Consider the following 25,502-nt stretch of genomic DNA (forward strand, 5'->3'; position numbering starts at 1 on the left):
TGCTACTCTATCCCCACCCCCACCCTCCTCTAGCTTATCTCTCCATGCTTCAGGCTCTCTGCCTTTATTCCTGATGAAGGGCTTTTGCCCGAAACGTCGATTTCGAAGCTCCTCGGATGCTGCCTGAATTGCTGTGCTCTTCCAGCACCACTGATCCAGTTCATGGTAGAAGCCTGTCCTCTGAATTAAAGCTGAGAAATCAATTCTCACTTCATAGATTTGAACACAATGTAGTGTAATACATCCATGTAGTATTGAAAGGAGTATTGTCTTGTTGAAGGTGGTGCTATTCAGACAGCATGTTTAGCCAAGGTCCCTTCAGTGAATGTGAAAGCTGGCATGGTACTATTTGGAAAAGAGAGATATTAATGTCTCCAGCAACATCAGTAAAAATATAAATAGAAGCAGCTGGAAACGCTCAGCCTGTTAGGCAGCTTTTGTGGAGAGAGAAACAGTTAACATTTCAGGTATGTGATCTTTCTTCAAATGACTTGAGGTGTGCCAATGAGGATGCCCCTATTTAGGGCTGGTAAATGTTGCAAGTGGATACTACTTCTATCTATTTTTAAATGTTTCATTCAGTTTGTCAGATCAGCACAAAATGACTGAAAGTCAGCTTTCTGCTGAACATAAGGTACTTCTGTAATGGACCTAAGGTAAGGACGAGGAGCTGATGGAAGCCACTCATTGAATGAGTGGGAATGTTGGCTTGTTTATTGGTGTTTTTAATAATCAAATGAAATTATCCAAATAACCATGATAACAGAATAATTAGGAAATGAGCTAAGTGCACCTTGCTGTCTTGCTAGTGAGACTTCTATGTATTTTTCTACAGTAATTTAATGGTAACATGGAACAAATAGATTAAAGATAGAAATAATAATATAGTTGTGAGTGAAGCATTATACTTGGGTAGTCAGCCTAGAATATAAAGTGCTTGACTTCTCATATTGAGCATAAGCTCATTATGGTCCCCTGCACATACACAGGAATGATGTAGTGTGATGTACTTGAGAGCACATAATAGATTGGATTGAATGATATCCTATCGAAACCTGATTCCCCACTTGTTACAGCTGGCATCTATGTATTCCAGTGTTTAAAATAAAAAAAACAGAATCTGAGAGATATCCATGTCAGAAACTTGCAAGTAGGATCATAGGAGTCAGTGAGCTAGAGAGCATTAAAGTGAACATAGCTACAGAGTCATTGTTAAAAGCAGTGATGCAGTATCAATGGGGAATATTGTGAAAGACAGTTAGGACCTGAAAGGGTAAAGTGACCATGAGCAAGGTCTGCCTACGAGGATATAAAGGACGGCTCCTAGGAGGAGTGAACCAGAGTTTCTAAGGGTCTTCAGTGCTGTGCTTATTACTGAAGCTGTATAAGAATGTTTCAGTAGTAAAAATATGAACTTAGTCTTACTCCTACATTGAGCCTGGTGTCTCATGGCAGACTAACAAGTATCTCAGATGAAATGTCACTAAAAATAATATATAATAGCATATCCATTGGGGCAGAGTTGGGTGAGAAATGTGGCAATGCCCATCTCAACATTGGGAGCAGGTCGCATCACCGTTTATGTTTTGCATGAGTGGAAAGATCCTCATTAGGCAGCAGTGAGTTGCCAGTTGACAGTGATTATAACTTATTAGGTGCCTTGCTGTTGGATAACTCACCTTATTGATATTCAGGCGCCAATCTTACAAAACATTTCAAACAAGCCCCACGTCAGGAAAACTCATCATGGAAACCAAAGCATTTACTTGGAGCCTTCAGATGACCACTTATTCTTAACAACCTCCATGTCATGTACAACTGGGCTGTGGCTCAGGGCACCATCCATGGACAGCAGTCACATGCACCCCTTGGCCATTGATGTTGGCATCTGCCATCCATCAGGACCATGATGGTAACTCTCTGCAGCACTGGCAGGCAGCTGTGTTATCACAAACCTGCATTGTGTACCAGCAATTAGCATTGAAAGGCTATTGCAGGGATTCCATGCAAAGGAATATGCATCCAGTTTACTGATTTGACCAGGCTGTATCTCAAGGCTACTCATTTGAGCTCTTAGCACTCACTCATTTAGCACCTATATGTATGCTTGCATAATGGACTTGAAACATTAACTTGGCTTTTCTCTGATTAGGTGGATGGTTGGGTAACCAGAGCTCCACTGCCAGCCTCTACCTGAATTGAGTTCTGGGCAGAAAGGCGCAAGATCTACATTTCTAGCCACTATCAGTTGAGACCCTTAAATGATTAATTAATGATTAATGAAGGGCTTGGTTGCAGATATCTGAGTTTCAATAAGTCAATAAAAGTCAGCCTACCTGCTGGCAAACTGGTGCAGTCAGTTTTGGAAAGGTGATCCCTTGATGAGCACTAATTTGTGCATGATTGAGGGATTGGACCTTTCGACCAAGAGTGGGTGAGGTTTGACTACTAATAGCCAAACTCCTGCTCTTGTTTCCAATGTCTGTACCCCACTTGCCCCATAAGCCTGAACCCTGGAACTTTCAAACTGAACAGAAAACACTTAGCTGACATGTGGCGTTGGTAATCCTCCTGTTAGCAGCAATGGTCTCTCAGTGGCACTGCCAAGTGTGAGAGCTGCAGGCCTCTGATTAGCTAGCAGCTCTCATTGGTTGCAACTTCCTGCCCATGAAATTGAATGCAGAGAAATGGCTGCCATTACCCTCCACGATGCCTTATAGGTGGTAGAAATGGCAGGCCTTGTTCTGATGAGCCACCTTGGGTGTCTTGCCAGCTTTGCATCAAGCAAGTGAGATAATGTATGAAAATGAAACAGTCCACCCACCAAGTGGAAACTTCAAGGCTCCTTGTGTCTTGGGAATTAGATGTATCTCAAAGTACTTGAATTCAGGATTTCCAAACTGGAGGGGGAACTGGAGCCTTTGTGGAGCTTCAGTGAGGATGAGAATTTCCTGCATCCTATGTTCCAGAAGGGTCAGCCCAGGGGCAGTGCAAGTTCAGGTTAACAGATGGATGTCCACTTGAAAGGGAAGGGAAAGGCAGGAGTTATTAGATCTTTCAGGTACCATTCTACTCTCAAATCCTTACTCAGCATGGGAGATTGCTGGACATGACAACTTCTTGAGGATAGCAGTCCAAACCATGACTCTTCTTTGCATAACAATGCACAGGAGGGAGCAACAAAATTTAGAAATCCAATAGGAGATTATTTGGAAGCAGATGGACATTTCTGTTGCCATCATTGTGAGTCTCTCATAGCCTTTGCCTCCCTGCTGCCAAACTAAAGAACTTAACAGAGAAGTTGCAGAATGTTCTGCAGGAGGGAATGAGCCAGATGTTGTAGAATGCTTTGATACCAATATGACTGAGAGGGCTGATATTGAGGTTCTGAGGTTAGAGTTTCCTCTTTTGGCCACTGTGCCAAAACTGGGAAGCACAGTTTTCTTGCCAATGGAAAGGAAGATATGGAAGACCAAAGAATAGTTCAGGCTTTCAGTCTAAAACCCTTCTCTACTGTTCATATGACATAGGAGTAGAATTTGGCCCATCAAGTCTGCTCCGCCATTCGATCATGGATGATATGCTCCTCACCCCCATTTTCCTGCCTTCTTTCCATATCCCATCAACCCATTACCGATTCAAAATCTGTCTAACTCCTCCTTAAATATACTCACTGTCCCAACATTCACTGCATTTTAGGGTAGTGAATTCCACAGATTCACAACACTTTGGGAGAAGTAGTTTCTCCTCAACTCTATTTTAAACTTACTACATGTTATCCTAAGACTATGTCTTCATCCTAGAATGCCCTACACGAGGGAGCATCCATTCCATGTCTATTTTATCCACACCTTTAATCATCTTGAATACCTCAATTGGACCTCCCCTCATTCTCCTTAATTCCAGAGAGTACAGGCCTAAACTGTTCAATCTCTCTTCATATGACAAACCCCTCATCTCTGGGCTCAATCCAGTGAACCTCCTCTGAACTTCCTCCAATGCCACAAAATCTTTCCTCAAATAATGGGAGCAAAACTGTGCACAATACTCCAGGTGGAGTCTCACCAATACTTTGTATAGTTGCAACAATAGTTCCTTCCCTTTATATTCTATTCCTTTAGTTGTAAAAGCCAATATTCCATTTGGTTTCTTTATTAGCTGCAGTCCCTGCATACTAGCTTTCTGTGACTCATGAACGAATACTCCTACTTATCTCTGCATGGGAGCACCCTGAAGTCTCACTCCATTAAGATAAAATGGTCACTGTTCCATTTTTGTTTTACTCAAATGCATGATCTTGCCCTTATCTACGTTAAACTCCATCTGCCACATTTTGGCCCACTATCCTTACCTATCTATATCCATTTGTAAGGTTCCTATTTGTTCTTTGCAATTTACTGTCCTGCTTATGGGCGGCATGGTGGCACAGTGGTTAGCACTGCAGCCTCACAGCGCCGGAGACCCGGGTTCAATTCCCGCCTCAGGCGACTGACTGTGTGGAGTTTGCACGTTCTCCCTGTGTCTGCGTGGGTTTCCTCCAGGTGCTCCGGTTTCCTCCCACAGTCCAAAGATGTACAGGTCAGGTGAATTGGCCATGCTCAATTGCCTGTAGTGTTCGGTAAGGGGTAAATGTAGGGGTATGGGTGGGTTGCGCTTCGGCAGGGCGATGTGGACTTGTTGGGCCAAAGGGCCTGTTTCCACACTGTAAGTAATCTAATCTAATCTTATTTTTGTGTTGTCTGCAAATTTGGCTATAGAGCCTTCTATCCCTGTGTTCAAGTGGTTAATGTTTGTTATTTTAAATAGCTGGGGTCCAAGGACCGAACCCTGCATTAGTTAGATCATGCCATCCAGAAAAATAAAACATTTATCTCGTCTCTCTGTCTTCTGTCATCAGCCAGCCATCTATCCAGTCTAATAAATTACCCGTAATCCCATATGATCCAAGCTGTTGTGTGGCACCTTATCAAACGCCTTCCCGAGGTGCAGAAATATTACATCTACAGAATCGCATTATCCACTTTGCTTGTTACAGCTTCAAAGAACTCTAGCAAATCAGTCACATGTGATTTGCCCTTCATAAAATCATTCCTGATGAAGGGCTTATGCCTGAAATGTCATCTCTCCTGTTCCCCGGATGCTGCCTGACCTATGCTTTTCCAGCGCCACACGTTTTGACTCTGACTCTCCACCTGCAGTCCTCACTTTTTCCTCCTTCATAAAATAATGCTGACTCTGATGGCTAGTGTTTTGACTTTCCAAATGTCCTGATGTTGCTTCCTTCATAATTGATTCTAACACTTTTCCAACAACAGATAATAAACTAACTGGTCTGTTATTTCCCATCTTTTGTCTCCTTCCTTTTTTTAATAAGGGCGTTACATTAGTCATTTTCCTATTCACTGGAACCTTCCCCGTATCCAAGGAATATTGGAATATTGTAACCAATGGATCCAATATCTCCATCGTCACTTCTTTTAATACCCTAGGATGTAGGCCATCAGGCCTGGTGGACTCATCTGTCATCAATCCTAATAGTTTGCTGAGTACCTTTTCCTTATTGATGTTAATTGTTCTAAGTTCTACAAAGTTCTGTTAAGACGTTTCTGAGTGAGGTGAGCAATGTGCATACAAAGGTGACTTGGCCTTAAAAGAGTCTTGCTCCACTGTTTCTTCACTTCCCCAAAATGCAAGTAACACAGACTGCTGTATACTGATTGCATCAAAGTGTCTTCCAGGATTAGGACCTTAGGCATGTGTAATAATAAAGTGGCTCATTGAAGAAAAATGGAGGATGATGTTTTGGCTATTTAGTTATTCATGTGGCTTCAATGAGGAGCCTTACTGTCCCATGGATGTCATGTGCGATTCTTTACATTTGGAAACTCATCCCAAGGTAAATCTCCTGCATCACATCCAGTTATCCTTTTTTTTTCATGAGCGAAAGTGCTGAATTTAAAAAAAAAAATTGCTGTGCTCCTGGCAAAGAATGTTATACTCTTGGTTAATTTTGGAATATCATTTTTAATTTGCTCTGCATGATTTACCAGTGCAATTTGAAATATTTAAATTCTAGGCAAGTACGTAACTTCCCAGGTGATTTAAACAATCTTTATTTTATTTTTAAAGTCTGTTAAACATATTTTTATAAAGTCTGTTCCCAGCTCTAAAATGAACAGTGCAAACAGAAGAAGAGTAAATTAAATTGATACAAAAGGATTGGATTTGAAAATATTGAAATCTAAGATAATAGTTAAATTGCAGACTGATTTTGAGAAAGAATAGAAAACGAAAGTGGAAAGCCATGGTAACCATAGGAAAAAAAATGGCCATGTGTTTCAATGTGAAATGATGGACAAGTGTCTGTTATTTTGAGACTGTAAAACATTGCATCTATATTACTGTCATACTAATGATTGCAGAAAGAGTAGCAAATGAGCTATAAACAAATGAAGCCAGTCAATCAAGGGAGACAAGGATTTCACTGAGCTTTCCAGCAAGCTGATCGTTAACTTTAAACAAAAAGCTGCCTTGACACATTTCTCATTGGAAATGGCAGTAAGGATGTTCGGGGAAATATGCCTTAGAGCTGATGAGTAATGTGTGGGACATGATGTTTTTTTGAATTACTTGATTGTAGTCTGGATGTAGGTTTGCTCGCTGAGCAGGAAGGTTCATTTCCAGACGTTTCATCACCCTACTAGTCAACATCTTCAGTGGGCCTCCAGGCAAAGCATTGCTGATAATTCCTGCTTTCTATTTATATGTTTGGGTTTCTTTGGGTGGGTGATGTCATTTCCTGAGGTGACATAATTTCTGGTGGTGATGTCATTTCCTGTTCTTTTTCTCAGGGAGTGGTCGATGGGGTCTAACTCAATGTGTTTGTTGATAGAGTTCCGGTTGGAATGTCATGCTTCTAGGAATTCTGGTGTGTGTCTCTGTTTGGCTTGTCCTAGGATGGATGTGTTATCCCAGTCAAAGTCTGTAAGGATACTAGTGAGAGAGGGTCATGTTGTTTTGTGGCTAGTTGATGTTCATGTATCCTGGTGGCTAGTTTTCTGTCTATTTGTCCAATGTAGTGTTTGCTGCAGTCCTTGCATGATATTTTGTAAATGACATTAGTTTTGCTTGTTGTCTGTATAGGGTTTTTCAAGTTCATTAACTGCTGTTTTAGTGTGTTGGTGGATTTGTTGGCTACCATGATGCCAAGGGGTCTGAGTAGTACTCAGCTAATGATGAGGAAGGACACCACCTCGACTGGGACAACACATCCATCCAGGACAAGCCAAACAGAGTTATGCACGAGAATTCCAAGAAGCACGGCATTCCAACCGGAACTATCAACAAAAACACATTGAGTTAGACCCCATCTACCACCCCCTGGAAAAAAAGAACAAGAAATTATGTCACCACAGGAAATGAACCTTCCAGCTCAGCGAGCAAACCTACATCCAGAACCTCAACCTGAGCTACAAATCTTCTCAAAACCCGCTACTTGATTGTATAGCTGTCATACCAAGAAAAGCAGTAAATCAAGAGTGACTACAGTAAAACATAAGATTGAATAGTTGTTATGGCTTTGTTTGTTCTAGCTTCAGAAGGTAGAATTTATCCACTGTCCCATACATTTAAATGTTGTTGTGGTTCTGTTCGCCGAGCTGGGAATTTGTGTTGCAGACGTTTCGTCCCCTGTCTAGGTGACCTCCTCAGTGCTTGGGAGCCTCCTGTGAAGCGCTTCTGTGATGTTTCCTCCGGCAATTGTAGTGGTTTGAATCTGCCACTTCCGGTTGTCAGTTCCAGCTGTCCGTTGCAGTGGTCGGTATATAGGGTCCAGGTCGATGTGCTTATTGATTGAATCGGTGGATGAGTGCCATGCCTCTAGGAATTCCTAGAGGCATGGCACTTATCCACCGATTCAATCAATAAGCACATCGACCTGGACCTAATATACCGACCACTGCAGCGGACAGCTGGAACTGACAACCGGAAGCGGCAGATTCAAACCACTACAATTGCTGGAGGAAACATCACAGAAGCGCTTCACAGGAGGCTCCCAAGCACTGAGGATGTCACCTAGACAGGGGACGAAACGTCTGCAACACAAATTCCCAGCTCGGCGAACAGAACCACAACAATGAGCATCCGAGCTACAAGTCTTCTCACAAACTTTGAACATTTAAATGTGTTAGGGTAATTCTATGACCAAACTTATCAATATACATTTAACTTGGCAATGAGCTGAATTAAGTTGTGATAATAAACATTGGCATCTTGTGATATGGTAACTATATTGCAATTAAAAGTGGAATTCCCTTCTTTCAATTTCTTACATTAATATATTTGTAATTTTCCAGGACGTAAGTTTTAAAAGTTGCTGCCCATTTCAATTACTTGGTTTGCTACAGCTGCATAATTTGTGAGGTTTTTGCCTACAGATTAACTTGGAAATGTCACTTTTACAGGCGGTTCCTATTTAATACAACCGTAGCAAAGTCTGCTTTGGCTTCCAGAAAAAACAGCAGGAATGTGATGAAGCCAAATTTCTTTTAGGAAAAAGTAAGCCATGCATATAAGCACATTAATATAGACTTATAAACGTTATGATATATCTCTGTTTTAACTTTGCTCATTCACCCAAACAGTTTTAAAAATATGTTCAAATATGAATCCATTATTTTTCTCCCTGTAGTTATAAAAAAAAGTTGCATCATCAGCCTCCCCCAGGAACTAAAACAGGAAAAATCTAGATGCAGAATATATTTAATAGTCCCAAGCAACGTGCTTTTTCAACTTTAGCTACTCATTTAAACTAGTAACACTCCCACAAGGCACGAATAATCCCTTAACTGAATTTTCAATTTTCTTTCAGATTTATCTGACCATCTATCTCAACTGCCAGTTATGAACGGGAACATACAATTAGGTTCAACCACAAGGCATCATCATGTTTCAACCACTTCTCAGGCCAAACATCTACCACCTAATAGAAAACAAACCACCGAGGCATCCTCCAAACAGACTCTTAGGCAGCTTAATGCTTCAGTCTCTTCCTCAGTAAATGATTTACAGAAGGTACCTGCCTCAGGAAATGAAAAAAGCTTATCCAATGCAAATAGACCAGTGGAGGAAGTGAAGTATCACAGTAAAACTTCGAAAAATGCTACGCAGAATAGAACTGAGACTTTTTTGAACAATCAAGGGCAGGATAGTTCATTAGAACTTGGCAACACTGAATTGTGCAATACTGAAATAGAGACTGCAGGACCTGCATACAACAGTCCACGGATACCACAAAAGGGAGTTGTTCACTCTCTGAACAAGACTGCAACCATGCAGAAGTCAGCTTCAAAAATCCCAGACAGAGGTCAGAAAGAAGAGAGGAAAGATAGTAATGGAATCAATTCTAGAAGAAAGGTTGCACCTACAAAAGGCTCTCGAATTGCAGGCTTGACCCACACGAGGAACAAAGTTTTGGACGATGTACAAAAAGGCGTTGTAACTCTCCCTCCCAGAGGAAAGTGTAAATCCAGATTCAGTATTTCAAATGATAATCTGTTACATCTGTCAAACTGTGGAGGTACAGCAGATACAGAGAGACCGAAAAGCAGTTCAAGCCAAAGGCAATGGAAATCTGATGTTAGTTGGAAATCCTACAGTTTCTCCAATTTACTTTTAGATGAGAATGAAGATCTTTCAGAATTGTCTGTCTCCTCCGTTTCTTCTCCTAAACGCACATTTACTGGTGGAGTAAAATCATCTGCCAACAGCAATGTTATTAAACTTCCTTCTCCAACACAAAATAGTCATCCTAACACAGCAACAGTGGCTCCATTCATGTACAAGTAAGTTTTCTTTCATAACTAACTGTGCTTATGAAAATGTGCAAAGTTGCAATTCAAAATATAAGTACAGTTAGAGGAGTCATTTGACCCTTCATAGTTGATCCTTCTGCAGCTAGAAGGGTGATAGTACAGAGTCAACTTAACTTGTACTGTCTGCATACTGCCAAGTTTAAGCCATTATTAATCTAGCCAAATTGTACTCCGACATGACTTCATAGATTTGGTATGGCATCAGATTGGTGCAATGTTACATGATATATTTGAAATGTTGCAAGAACTGGGAAAAGAACTTTGTAGACATGATTATGACCTTTTTAGTAATTTATGTGTGTGTTCTTTTTCCTATTTTGGCCATTGTTTAAACTTCTAGACAACACGGCCTGTACTCAAACCTCTAACAGTATAGGCTGCCTACAATTAGTTGCACAAGGATAATTAGAAAGACTTTCCATCAGATTTTGTACCCTCTTCTGGTGGTAAGTTAATGACCCTCTATAATCATGGGCGGCATTAAGAACCAACTGTTGGAAATCTTCCATTTTGCAGCACAGATTATTAACAAGTAACATGCTACATGGGCAGATTACATCTTATTGTGTTTTTAACTTAGCATATAGTAATTTAAATGCAGTTTGGAAGAGATTTGTTCATTTGGATATAACAGTCAAATTGCATTCGTGTTTTGAAAATAAGGAAAATGAGACTTGATATGGTTAATATGAACATTTTCCTTAAAATCATTATCTGTGCAGCAGAAACATGCTAACATGATAGGAGGATTTTGATTTTGATATTTACCTTTACCAATATGAAGATAAATATAAACTGGAATGTTTAGTGAAATACATAACCATTTCTCCATAAGGTTGACTTAAATATCATATCCAAGTGTTTTCTGTTGATTACTCATGAAAAATAAGACATGAGCAGATAGTTATAGAATCATAGAATGATGCAGTATAGTGGGAAGCCATTTAGCCCCTTGTGTGTTTGCTGGCTGTTAAGTAGAACTATGCAATGAGTTCCACTCCTCTGCTCTTTCCCCACAGCCCATTAGATACTTGTCTAATTCTCTTCTAAAAGGTGCAATTTAATCACCATTCTTTTACACAGTGCATTCCAAATCACAGCGACATATTATGTCAAGTAAAATATTCCCTCCTGACCTACGTTGCAAATGTTGCTCATGTCCCCTCTAGTTCATTTGCCAATTTCCTTAAATTTGTTCTATAAATGTGTTCTGAAGAAAAGTCATACTAGATTAGCAATGTCTAGTCTGTTTCTCCCTCCATAGATGTTGCCAGATCCATTGCACTGGCACTTTTTGTTCTTTTTTATTTGAATCTTCAGTGCCCACAGTCCTTTGTTTTAATTATCTTAAATCTTCACTGTGGATCACACCTTTTTATCCACTGGAAATAGTTTCTCCTTATTAATATTATTAAATTTTTTAATGAGGTTGAACATTTCTATTGAATTTCCTCTTAGCTTATCTACTTTAAGGGAACAATCCCAGTTTCCCCAGACCCACCAAGTAACTCCTTCAGCTCTGGTCTATCCTGTTTAAGTGCATCTGCACCCTCTCCAAGGCCTGGACAGTAATGTTTTGTGGCCACATTGTTTCACAATATCCCAAATGAGGCTGAACCACTATGTTAAGCTTTATATAAAGCTGTAGCAAAACTTCCTTGTTTTAATTCTTTATCTCTACCAGTAAAGCCAAGGATTCAAGATATCCTTCCTTCACCTCCAGAAGGTCTGTTTATTCGTAAATGAAACCTCTGTCATCCTGATTTAATTGTGAACAACTGCATTGACATTGTGGCCTTGATGCACACTTGAATGAGAGATGACCTTGCACCTAAATAAAGTTCAAGCTCATCTATTCATTCACTTCCTTGCACCCATATTGGCTGATGTAGTTAACAGTTCTCACTACTGATACTATTTGCTGCTGCTTTCAATCTGCCATCATCATTTTTCTGCTCAATAAAACAACACAAGATCCCTTTATCCTAGAAAATGACTATCACATCTCCAACCCCCTCTCTTCTTTAAAGTCCTTTTTTAATGCTGCATTTGAATCTCTCCAAACAGATTTCTACCCTTTCAGTAATACCAAAATGGTTCTTATCAAAGTCACAAATTGCATTTTGTGGAACAGTAACAAAGGTAGAGCACAACTTCTCGGTCCTCTTGATTTACCTAAAACATTTCACACTATTGACCACATCCTCATCCTCCAGCACTCCTACACTGTACAATTGTGTAAGGCTGCCATTTTCCATTGCTGGAATTAATTATATAATCAGAAACAAATTACAATCTGTAATAGCTTGTGTTATTGGTCCACATTATTACATCGGTTATGTTGAGAAATCTATTCAATAAATATTTGATGACAAACAAGAAACAAATGAATCACTGAGGACATTGATCTGGAATGATAAATCTTAAAGATAAATGACATTGCTGACATATCATTTTACAATTCTGAGAGAAATAATTGGTATCTACTAAGATTAATATTGAATAAATGAACACTACAGACTGATCACAAATGGTTTTGTGATCCTGAATTGGTTTCCTGTTCCTGAATGACCTATTTTTCTGAATCAACCTGTTCTGAGATGTAATTGCTCACTTTTGGAGCAGGTAGGACTTGAACCCAGACCTCCCAGTTGGTGGAAGAGACATACCACTGCACCACAAAAGCACACCCCTCCCCACCGCCGTTGCGTAATGATCATTGCCATCAGGAGATAGTAATTGACCATCTAATAACAAAATACCTCAATTGCAGCATTTCAGTGATTCTCATTCAGACTGTATGCAGAAGTCACCTTGTTGCTATGAGCAACAGATTAGTGTATCAGGAGAGAGTCCACGTCATGACTTTGATTTTGTCTCACCTGTTTAGTTTTCATTATTCTGAAGAAAGATTAGCTTGCAGTTCTATGTTTCAAGATATAATCCCTTCACTGGCAAGATACAACTCATTGCTGATCGTACACAAAGGTTTGACTGTTGAAAGAATTCATAATAGAAAATGATAAAGATTTTTAAGTTTAAAATTGCATTTATCTCAAGTGTTCCCTTTCAATATTTTGGAAAATAAAAAGTTATTTCCTGTGTATTGCAGAAAATTCCACAGTTGATGTCTAGTTAAGATGTAAGTGGCAAAATGCAGTTTTTTAGCACCCAAGCTTTGCTGATGTGTGCGCTGTCCTTGCTCAACAATGGCATACCTGGCACTTGCACATTGATGTCCAATGTGAGCCTAGCTGGATGCCATTTGTTGGAAGTCTTGGACATGTGCAAACTATGCATATAATGAAGTCCACCAATATGTGATCAATGCTGCAGCAAACATTGTCTTTTAGATATGCATAGCTGTATGCATGTTCAGGAACAGGAAGGTTCCTCACCTCCCTAACTCCCAAATGCCACTGCCTCCAGTTCAGTGTAAGGGGCCCATTGCCTTTCAGGCTAATTGCAGGTTGATATACTGATTGTTGGTGTGTTTGGAGAAAGACTTGATGGGTTCAAGAGTTTGTTTTTATTTGTAATGTCTGCAGACTGTCTACAGGGACAAAAGGACTTGGTCCTTCTAGAATTTTGCACAACTCACTCGTTGGCATCGGACATGAACACAGTTGTTTGCATTTCCTGAAATTACAGATTCCTTTTCCTATTTATTTTCATGGGCTGTGAGCATCACTGGCAAGGTCTGCGTTTTTGTCTATCCCTAATTACCCATGAACCTATTGGCTTACCAGGTCATTGCAAAGGGCTGTTAAGCATCTACCACATTGTTGTAGGTTTGGAGTCACATGTAAACTAGGGCAATTATGAGTGGCAGGTTCCCTTCCCTAAAATGTTATTAGTCAGCCAGATGGGTTTTTATAGTAACTGTGACACTCATTAATTATTATCACTGAGGCTAGTTTTGCATACCAAATTTATGAATTGAAATTAAATTCTACCAGTTGCTATCTTTAACACCTGCCTGACAAATAATGTGTTTCTATTAAACTTTAAACAATTCAATACATTTTATTTTTCTTTGTTTTATTGCACTTGTTACACCTTTCATTTAGTTCTTAAACCACACCACCTCTTTTCCTTCCCCCTTGACTTTTTAACATTTGTTCATAATTTCCTGTATTCTTGCTTCTGAATAGATGCTAAAGTCCTATTTCTCTTTTTGCCACCTGGTGGCTGAATCTAATATCACAATATTACATTAAAGTGTGGATCAGTTGGTCAGAATGACATTGTAAGGCTTTCACAGTAAGAAAGTACAAGCATTAAACTTTCAGAGTAAAATATTTCCTTAGTCCTGGACACCATTCAAGCAACATTTGTGCAATGATCATCTCCAACACAAAAATCTAACCATTACCTCTTGACATTCAATAACACAACCATTACTGAATTCCCCACTACCAACATTTAGTATTGACCTGAACATAAACTGGGCCAGTCTTATAAATATTGTGGCTACAAGAGCAGATCTAGAAATCTGGCAACAAGCAACTCACCTCCTGATTGCCCAGTACTGTCATGATGTCTGATAGTAACCCTGATCATTTATATCTTGAAATTTATTTACATGTTTTTTTTTAAAGGCATGCAGCCTGTTGGCTGTAGATGGAAATTCAGTGGCTTTCTGGAAATTAGAATTCTGGAATGTTGACCTGGTAAGGTGTCAACTAGGCTTCAAAGGAATGGGCTTAAAAAGGATTGTAAACTCCTGGGAGTTATGTCTGACTATGAATATGATGTGAGACTAAACAACATTCAGGCAAGAGGCATGTTTTGAGTCTTCTATGTTTCAAAATACATAATTGGAGTTAGAAGTCAGTTTTGTGTATGCCAGTGGAAGAAGAAATGCTAGTGCGCTGAGGGGATTGCATGCGCTAGTGGTCTGAGGTGCTCATGTGTATTAGCCAGGGTTCACGAGATGAAGCTCACAGTCAAATCAGCATCTAGTGGTCAACCCTGCACTGCAGGTTAAAGATTGTGTTGCTCTGAATGCTGAAAGCCAGCCTGACAATCAAAAACTAAACTTTGTAAGAAGGGCTCTCACATTGAGTGTTGCTTGCCAACCATGCTCAAAGGTAAATAGGACAAAATGATTTACTATTACCAAGAACACTGAAATTGAATGTTTCACTACTGATTCTTCATGAATGACTCAAAGACTGACCTATTGATTTTTTTTGTCTCTGGCCTCACTTCTCATTTCTAATCTATGTGTATTGTGTTACTATTTTTTCTCATGTTCACTAATTAATAAATTCTCTGATTCATTAACTCAAGAAATCCTGGATAAATTGGCTTTTTTTAAATTAAATTCATTTGAATCTGGGAAAACAGTATCCACAAGGGAAAGAATCCTTTTCTAACTAATTTTATTGCAACCAACTGGGGTGGTGGGTGAATAAACAGGGAAGTCAGTTCATCCTTGCTCACATGGGGTTTCACAATTTGGGTATCCTATCTGGATCTATAATATACTGGAGACTGTCATTGGGGTCTGGTCATAATAAAACCTATCCTTCTTCAACAAAGCACAAATTAGATATCTGATAGAGTAGTCTGCACTTGTTTGAATGAGCATAGTTCCGACAATCCTCAAAATGCTTGACAACTTCCAGGAAAAAACAGCCCTCTCTATTTGCACCCCAACTGCAACCTTCAAACTGATTCCTTTTACCACTGATGCAAAGTTCCAACAGCATGCATCATTTCCAAAATTTACTGCAATAGCTCCTTTGACAGCACTTTCCAAAACTCATGACTTTTACCATCTGAAAGGACAAGTATAGGAAATGCATGGATAAACTAACACCTGCAAATGCCCCTCCAAGTAAAATACTCGCTAGACTAGGAAGTATGTTGCCATTTTGTCCATCTTCCTTTCCACCTATCTGCTCCACCCTCCACACTAACCTATCACAATTACCCCTCACCTGCATCCAGCTACTTCCACCCTAGCCTCACCCCACACTCCTATTTATCTCACAGCCCCCTTTCCCTTCCACATTCCTGATGAAGGGCTTATGCCCGAAATGTCGACTCTCCTCCTCGGATGCTGCCTGACCTTGCTGTGCTTTTCCAGCACCACACGTTTTGACTCTGACTCTCCAGCATCTGCAGTCCTTACTTTCTCCTAGTTGCTGAAAACCTTACTGTGAAGGCACTTCCAAGGATACCCACCGTGACGATGTTGTCCTCCTCCTTCCACAAGGATCTCAGTGAGTCTCTCTCCCACTGCATCCCCCAGGCATCTCCTCTGCAGCACAGTTCTCTTGACCTGTCCTAACTGTCTATCTTCCTTCCCACCTATATGCCCCACCCTCTCCACTGACCTATCACTATTACACCCCACCTACATCCATCTACCACCTTTCCAGCTACCTTCCGCTCACCCCCCACCCTCCTATTTGTCAATCAGCTCCCTTCTCCCCACATTTCTGATGAAGAACTTATGCCTGAAATGTTGACTCTCCTGCTCCTTAGATGCTGCCTCACCTGCTGTGCTTTTCCAGCACCACCCTTTTTGACTCGTTCATATGGCTGCGTCAAAATCCTGTAATTCTCTTCTGAACAGCCCTGCTGATGCACCTACATCCCAGTTACTGCAGAGGTTTAATAAGGCAGCTCCTCATCAACATCTCCAAGGCAATTTGACAGGCGCAATGAGTGCTATGGCTTAATCGATGATGCTCCTGTCCCGTGAATAAAGTTTTTAAAAATATTAACTGATAACTACAGAAATTGTAAGCTGGAGTTTTTGTTTTGGCAAAAGAAATTGAGCAGAATAATGAGAAGATAGGTATGTTCTCCTAACTACATCTTTCAATTCCAATTCTAGAACTTTAATTCTTGAGACAAGTTCTTGGCAGTAGTGCTGCCTTTGATTGAGAGCTTGCCACTTGCATAGAAGGACAAATAACATCCCGTTCCTGGCTGTAAAAGTTCTTTGAATCCCAAGAGGTTCAACTTGATAGACAACTGAAATAGTGCTCTCCTTTTCAGGTTGCATTTTTGGAATGCTAAGGTTAATGTTAAGAGATAATGATCTTTACCCACACCAAGAAGAAGCATGGATTGGAAATGTGTTTCAAAGTAATTTTGCCGAGTGGCATGGATTTAAACAATGAGAGCTAAAAGTGCACAAAGAGTCATGAAAAAGAGATAGGGCTTCGTCTGTGTTAGTCAGAATTAGTAGTCGAGAGAGATCATTAATTGGCATGGCATTGCCTTCCAGTTGGCAGTGGTTTGTTCTCTGCATTGTTTTGAGGCTCATGGTAATTCATTGGGCAGTTCCCTTTCTGCTCATGGCTGCCATCTCTCTTTGAGGCCTGCATGATGAGGTGTCTTTGTCAGGCAAGCATCAAAAAAAGATAACTTGAGACTTTAAGAGAACACTCCACAGGCTGATCCAAGCATGTGAAACCTCCTTCACAATTACTGCATTTTTTTAGAATTGTTCACAGGATATGGGTATTGTGACTAAGCCAGCATTTATTGCTCATCCCTCATTGCCTTTATGAAGGTGATGAGCTGCCATCTTGAACTGCTGCAGTCTATGGATGTAGATACACCACAATGCTGTTAGAGAGGGAGTTCCAGGGGTTTCAACCCAGTGACAGTGAAGCATCAGCGATATATTTCCAAGTCAGGGTGGTGAGTGACTTGGAGAGAAGCTTACAGATGATGATGTTTCCTGCAACTACTGCCGTTTTACTTAGGGATGGTCTGTGTCAAAGGTTTAGAAGGTGCTGTCAAAGGATCCTTGGTGAATTACTGCAGTGCATCTTGTAAATGATACATATTTTTGCCTCTTGTACATTTGTCCGGGAGACGGTGAATATTGAAGTTGCTGCATGAGGTGCCAGTCAAGCAGATAGTGTCTGCTTGTCCTGAATAGTGTCAAGCTTCTTGAATGTTTTTGGAACTGCAGACATCCAAGCAAGTGAGGAGTATTCATCATACTCCTGCCTTATACACTTATAAGTGGTACACAGGCTTTAGGGATTCAGGAGGTGAGTTACTCACTACAGAATCCCAGCTTTTGACCTACTCTTGTACCCACTGCATTGATATAACTGGTACTTATTCCAGGATTCTACTAACTGAATAGACGCTATCACAGAGATAAGATAATGTTCTTGGCGGGATGCACCTGTAGTAATAGTATGGAGTTTAAAAGAGGCTTCACAATGATTTATCAAGCTAACATCAAAAACAGCCCAAGTTCTTTGACCTTTTACATAGAGGAGAACAAAAGCAGCATAACAAATACCATTTGAGGCAAGTTTCCCCTCAAATCACAAACAATTCTAATAGAATGTGCAATTTTTACACTTATGTGTATGAAAGTTGTGTATTTTCTTGGCTGACCTCCATTGAGGAAGGAACATAAGGAAAGAGTGGTTCAAGACAGATTGACCATTTTCTCAGGACAAAAAGGGGATGGACAATTTAAAAATTGTGATTTTGCAAGCATAGCCTAATCCAGAGGGCAATTAAAAAATACAGTTGTTATAAAGTACTTGGTCTCTCAATTGGGTAGCCCCTGAAAATGGGTGCAGTAATGCATAACTAAACACATTTATTGATGGAAATGCAGCTGTATTAAAATGCAGTTTTTATTAACTGCACTGTTGCTTGATTCTCTGCATCTGCAGCAGACTGTATATTGTTAGCTTCTTAGATCTGCATAAAACCAGCCTGCACGGGCTGCACGGTGGCACAGTGGTTAGCACTGCTGCCTCACAGCGCCAGAGACCCGGGTTCAATTCCCGCCTCAAGTGACTGACTGTGTGGAGTTTGCACATTCTCCCCGTGTTTGCGTGGGTTTCCTCCGGGTGCTCCGGTTTCCTCCCACAGTCCAAAAATGTGCAGGTTAGGTGAATTGGCCGTGCTAAATTGCCCACAGTGTTAGGTGAAGGGGTAAATGTAGGGGAATGGGTCTGGGTGGGTTGCGCTTTGGCGGGTCGGTGTGGACTTGTTAGGCTGAAGGGCCTGTTTCCACACTGTAAGTAATCAAATCTAATCTAATTGCTTAAAGGTATCCTTCACCCGAAAGGGAGGTGCGTTCTAGTTGGAGCAGTTAGTGGGACCATTGCCTGACGAATGTGATGTAGAGAGTACTAGGAAAGAACATTTTATGGCACCAAGTACTCAGATACTGTCTAAGATTTTCAGACACTTGCACTGAAGGCCTCGATAGTAAAGATAGAGAGCTGTCCAAAATCATCAGGAGAGGAAGAAGCCCTCAAACCTCCCTCAATCAAAAGACAGTGGGACTAGATAGCTATGGTTGTGACTTCCTCAGGGCTTGACCAGTGCACTGATCTCAAGTGAAGTCAATATTGAATGGATGTCACGGTCCGTGTCTCTGCCTGCTTCCTGGTAATGTTTTCCACATGCACACCCAAAGCTTCCCCAAGATGGCATTTTGCTTGATTTGCAGCAAAAGTGTGCGTGTGTTAAATCAAAACCACATTGTTCTCTGAACACTACCCATAGTGCCCAAAGAATGGGCACTAATATGGTAGTCTCGGTCTCATGCTGCTAACAAATATTTAAAGTCTGTGGAGGTCAGGAAGTCATTAACTTCAGCCTTATTAAAGGGGGTGTAGCTTCATCTTGCCATGAGGCAGCAAGAAAGTGACATTTTATCATTTTCTATGATATATATTGTGGCTCATTAACCTCTTAAGACTGAATGCTTATGATAGGAAGAAAAGTATTTTAATTACATCTCTTTATCAGCACATTGTTACATAGGCTTGTTATATGAGGGGTTTGGTTCTGACGAGGTTGATTCTGAGGAGCACATTAAGCTTCACCCAATCTAATGATGTCACAAAACTTTGGTGTTGCGAACAGCTCTCAATCTTAGATGGTAGCTTTACCTCCTTCAAGTACCATGATAACCTGTGTAACAATGTCTATTATACCAATGCCACTTGTACCTGATTGCTGTCATGCAGTAATCTACTTCATATATCATGGTGAGCAGTAGTATAACTTGTAATTCAATTTAGCTACATCACACAATGTAGCTAAACATCAGTGTGAACTCTAACAAACTCAGGAGATTGGTCCAGATAAAAGTTTAAGAGAATGACTTGTGCAGACGTTCAACGGTTGAAAGAGCTGGACAGTCCAGAAGCTTACAGAAGAGAAAATCAAGATTCACTAAAGCAAAATGACAGTCATTGCTGAAAATATTTCAGACCTAGTAAGAAAATTGCTGAAGCAAATGTAAGCTAAAAGTCACCTGCAACTTGAAATTAGTCACACTGGCAATAAGAGATAGCGTTGAGTGCCAATGACTATCCTGAGTTGTGTTCAGATGCTGAATGAATGAATTCAGAGGCTCTGTGGTAAAGTTGAAATCCCAAGGTGGGCATGGGGAAACTTTAAAATAAAATAGCACTGTTACAAACTGATTAAGTTAGATACAAGCAGTGTTCTTACAGCTCAGAGTGACCATTGCCATCATACTATATATTCCTGATTTGAAGGAAGGAAACCAATGTACTGTAGCCACATTTGCAGATGACACACGATTAGGTGGAAAGGCTAGGTGGGAGAGGGTTGCAAACAATTTATAGAGAGATATTGACCGGTTATGTAAGTGGGCAAAATGTTGGCAAATGGATTTGCAGGTACATATGTATGAAACACAGAAAGCTAACGTGGGTTCAGTGTGTAATCAGAAAAACTTGTGGATTGTTTGATTCTTATTTCAAGGGAATTGGTGTATGAGAGCAGGGAAATCTAATTGCAACTGTACAAGGTGCAGGGGAGATCACATCTGGTGTTCTGTGAGCAGTTTTAGTTCTCTTATTTAAGCAAATATATTATATCATTGGAGACAGTTCAGAGAAAGTTCACTAGGATGAAAACTGGTATGGAGGGATTGTTTTATGAGTAAGGATTAAAGAGTTTGGGACTCTATTTACTGGAGTTTAGAAGAATGAGAGGAGACCTCGTAGAAGTAAATAGGATTCTTAAGGGGCTTGACAGGGTGAATACTGAGAGGATGTTCCCCTGCATGGGAGAATCTCGGACCAGAGGACACAGTCTTAGAATAAAGGGACACCAATTTAAAATGGAGATGAGGCAAAAGTTTTTAGAGGGCTGAGTCTTTGGAACTGCATGCCCAAGAGAGCTTTGGGGCAGAACTTTTGTATATATTAAAGCAGAGATAGATGGATTCATAATTATTAGGGGAATTGATAATTACGGAGAAAAGGCAGGAAAGTAGACGAGAGGCGTTAGATCAGCCAGGATCTTATTGAGTGGCGGAGCAGGGTCAAGGGGCTGTAATGACCTCACCCTGTTCCTGTTGCTTATGGTCTTATTGTCTTTAAACTAAGCAGGCGACATGAGGTATGGCTACAGCAAGGGAAGATTTCCTGGACAAGATTATAACAGGTATAGTTATTGTTACGGGGTCAGCCAGCTGGATCTTATAGAAAATGAGTTTCCTGATTAGGACTGTTAATCTGGTCAGTCAGGGAGCCCTGGCTGACAGAAAAGGGTGAATGTAAGGGATATTGACACTCTGGTGTCAGACTAAGTAAAAGGCAGTGCTGTAGTCAAAGGCTCTGCATTTGCAAATAAAGGGTGATTGGTGATGAGATACCAGCCTCTGAAGAGTTATTTCACCAAGGATACTGAGGGATTATCAGTGTGTTGGCCAGGAATCTTACAAGGAGTGAGGATCTCAGAGTTGACTGTCATATTTGCTCTGTTCACAGACCTGATCACTGTGGGCTGTTAATACCCACAACCTTCCCACCAGGCCAGAAAAAATGAGTGGGACCAGGCTTTTTTAAAATGTTTGATAGATGGTTTACCTTATTTCTGTTTACTATTTTTCACCGTGGATAGAAATAAATATATATTTTTCAACCACCAAGGTGCAGTTGTTAGGATCTTGCATTAAATCTTTACTGTACATGGGTTCCTGGATGTGTTCATATCTGATAGCGATCACAGTTTGCTAACTAGGCCTTCAGCCAATTTGTAACTAACTCTAGACTTAAACATGCAAACATTTGGCCAAGATACCCATATTAGATTGGGGGAGCCAAGTTTTTGGTCCAAACAATCAAGTCGTGTTTGTTGATAAAAGTCTAACTTTTATACATCATTGCGAAATTACTGGTCTACTCTACTCCAGTGCGTGGCTTATCACCATCAGACTTCCTGTTTGGTAAAAAAACTAAAGACTTATTTTCCTATTCTACCAAAGAGGTTAACTCCATTGTCACTTGTATGGGGTGGTAATGTAGCAACAGTCTTACCAGGAGCAGCAAGCTGCCCACAAAAATAGATGTCACCATGTACAACAGTTGACACATTTCAGCTGAGGGCAGCAGGTATGGATATGGGATTTCAACACAAAGGTGACAGTCCATCCAGACCAGCAATGATTGCATATTGAATTAACTTAATTGTCACATGTACTCAAATGAGTACAGTGAAACATTTATACATCACCACTTACAGTGCCATCGTAGGTACAAAGGTATCTAGGTACAGCTTCAATCACAAGACCTAAGAAAGTAGAGAAATAAAATGTCCAGCATGGCAGAAATAAAAGTTCAGAACAGTGATCTTCCAACCTAGATTACGCTTGTACCTCCGCTAAGCTAGGAAGGAGGACCCTTATCGTGTCTGCGCTGTGGTAGGGAGTCGTTGCTCATGCAGCAGAGATTTACAATGGAACCAACGGAATCCCATTCCATTGTGACTCGATTATCCATGAATACTTGATTGGAATGAATCTAATGAAGAATGCAGTGCTGAAAGGGACTTGCACGCTTCACAGTGTCATGGACAGAATCCAAGTGAACAGTCTTGCAACCAAACATCAAATGCTGTCCCAAGCCTGACCAGATTGGTTCCTAGAAGAATAAGGAAACTTTCTGACTGCTTGTATTTATGAAGTTAGAGACTTGGGCAAAGATGGGCTCATGGTAAATGAAGTTATGTATGTGAGTATACAAATGTTTCTGAGGAGTTCTGATCCTGGCTGATCTTATTAATGAATCTGTTAAATGCAAGCAGACTGGTATCTGGCTTGATAGATCATATTTCTTTTGATCTTAATGAGGTGGTCTTTTACTGAATTACAAGCACACCATGCTGCAGATTTGATTTTAACATTAAAATGAAAGTTTATTACATAAAAATGATGATCAAAGTAGATTAACCCAAGCTATTTATATATAATACACATTTAAAGATACCAAAACAGGGGGAAAAATACAATTCTATTTGACCCAATAGCACTGCTTCACAGTAATCACATTAGCGAATTCCCTTCTCAATTACTACTTTCATTTAATTGGGGTTTCAAATCCTAGTGTTGAGAATATGACAGCGTCTTCCTTCAGTTTTCATGCAACTGAGCTTAAATTTTCACAACTTCAAATCATCCCTTCAGACTTTTAACCCAACACACCTGCTCTGAAGCTTTCAAACCAAGCCCCCTTACGCTGGAGGAATATATTTATTAATGTTCTAATTTATCCCCTTTCGTCGAGACCAACTGTCTTACACATCCAGCTTCAGCCAAACTTTCTGCAAAAACTGAAACCAAAAGGGCATTCTTCAATCTTTAGTATTTTCTCCCCCAACCTAAAAAGCCAATTCCACAATTTTCTGACTGAAATCTAACGTGCAACACTTTACCTTGTTCGCTTGTAAAACCTCTTCTAATGAAAATATAATCCCCTTACTCTCCAAGAAATCTCTCTCTCATAACAACATGTTTGAAAACAAATCACCATGGCTGTAGAAAAGCTAAAGTATTAATCATTAAACCTGTTTATAGACACAGACCAAACCCACATGTCACTGCTTTAAAATCCATCTCTGAACTAAATAATATTTAAAATATAGATATAAATCATAAATGGAATAGAAGTTTGGGAGGAGGTAAACATTGAGCATGTGTTTTGAAAAGATTAATGCTGAGGAGTGTATTAAGCTGCACCCAATGTGATAATATTATAAGAGTAGGGAGAACTACTCGATTTTGAAGGAGGTAGAACCACTATCAACATCTCCTCTCATAGTCTTCACAAAAATGCCTGTCATGCAAATGTAAATTGTACATTGATGCTATTACACAATAAATGAAACTATATTCATGGCAAGAGATTCTTCTCGCTAGACTACGTAATGGTTTTCCTCCAAGACACTAGATCAAGTGGGCCTTGTAGATTCCAAACTGAAAGTAGGATGATGGCAGAAAATCTAGCCTATGGTGACCAAGAATGACCTAGTTCATACAATATGGTGAACAGCAATACTTCTTGCTTTCTACATTCTTATCTAATGACATATGTGATTGTGTACCATACATTATTGTCCTAACTCAATGACCCAAATTGTAGCTAATGTCTCTCTGTAACAGGTTGCCGTGCTCTGTACGATAGTCCACTTGGGAGAATTTTCTTTAGTTTTCACTACCGAGAGGGCTATGGTTTCTGCTCACTATCGGCTGTCAATGAAACCATCAGAGTTAGGAAACAGCTTTGTTGAGAAATTAGTTGGATATCCATAGCATGTCCTGTAAGAAAAACATTAATATATTTGTGAATTTAAATGGATGTAACGGTTTTGAGTATTTTTCTTGTTGCATTTCCTAACTATCAGCTCAAGTGCCCTTTTTGTGCTTCTTTGGGGACTAAAAATATTGGGAAATAGGTGTTTCCTTTACCCTGTTTTAATATCCTTCCTTCAACAAGCAGCTGTTCTGGAGAGGAAAATAAAACAAGTTGGAACATTGAACCACTTTTAATTGTCACTTAGAAGGGAAGCACAGTCTCTGTCCTGTGCAAAACCTTTGAAGACAATAAGGTGCATTCTATTTTTGTTTGGCCAACATATGAGCAGGATACACATTATGACAGGATGTAATGAAGCCTGGGGGGAAATCTTGCAGATGTCCTGCATCCTGACAAGGCTGAGCTTAAGTGTAACTTGTGTGTACCACATTTAGTGTACTTTGGAAGCATTGACCCACTGCAGATCAATGTTTCCTGTTTGAATGACACTTAGAGGTACTCTGTTCTCTCTATAGCACAAGGTGAGATTACTTCTTCAGTCTAAAGCAGGACTACTTTAGTAAGTGACAGTTATAATATTCTGAAGTACATAGAGTCACAGAATGGTCTAACACAGACTAAACACATTCAGCCCATTGTGCTTTTTATGATATTTTGAAAGCACTGCATAACTACTCCTAATGTTCTGCTCTTTTCATATAGTCCTGCACTTTATTTCCCTGAAGCATTTACTTAATTCCCTTTTGAATCTTCTTCTACCTTTCCTTCAATCAGTGCATTTCAGAATAAAACCACTAATCATGTAAAATAATGCTCATTGTCTTGTCTCTGGTACTTTTGCTAATTAACTTATTACCTGTTCTCTTTGATAACTGAGCCTTCTGTCACCGGAAACAGTTTATCCTTGATTTGAGCTCAAATCTGAGCCACTGATGTGGATGGTTTGGGGTTACTTCTGGAGAAATATTGAAGGGTATTTTGAAATATTGATTAGAGTGGCAATGGTAAAATTTATCTACAGTGTTCTGATCTGTTCACAATGAAG

The 25,502-nt window shown here is 40.0% G+C and overlaps 1 protein-coding gene across 2 annotated transcripts in view; it reads left to right on the forward strand.

Moving 5' to 3' along the window:
* Nucleotides 1-25,502, forward strand: part of nav1b (neuron navigator 1b) — a 638,783-nt gene that overhangs the window by 207,467 nt on the left and 405,814 nt on the right. The window contains exons 2-3 of one of the 2 annotated variants that reach the window (XM_043716842.1): nucleotides 8,463-8,556; nucleotides 8,870-9,842. In XM_043716842.1, coding sequence (XP_043572777.1) covers nucleotides 8,902-9,842 — 941 coding nt within the window. In that variant the 5' untranslated portion in view covers nucleotides 8,463-8,556; nucleotides 8,870-8,901. The remainder of the gene's footprint in view (nucleotides 1-8,462; nucleotides 8,557-8,869; nucleotides 9,843-25,502) is intronic. The other variant, XM_043716841.1, reaches the window with a different exon arrangement.

This window comes from Chiloscyllium plagiosum, chromosome 26, assembly GCF_004010195.1.
Source record: "Chiloscyllium plagiosum isolate BGI_BamShark_2017 chromosome 26, ASM401019v2, whole genome shotgun sequence".
NCBI classification, from domain to species: domain Eukaryota; kingdom Metazoa; phylum Chordata; class Chondrichthyes; order Orectolobiformes; family Hemiscylliidae; genus Chiloscyllium; species Chiloscyllium plagiosum.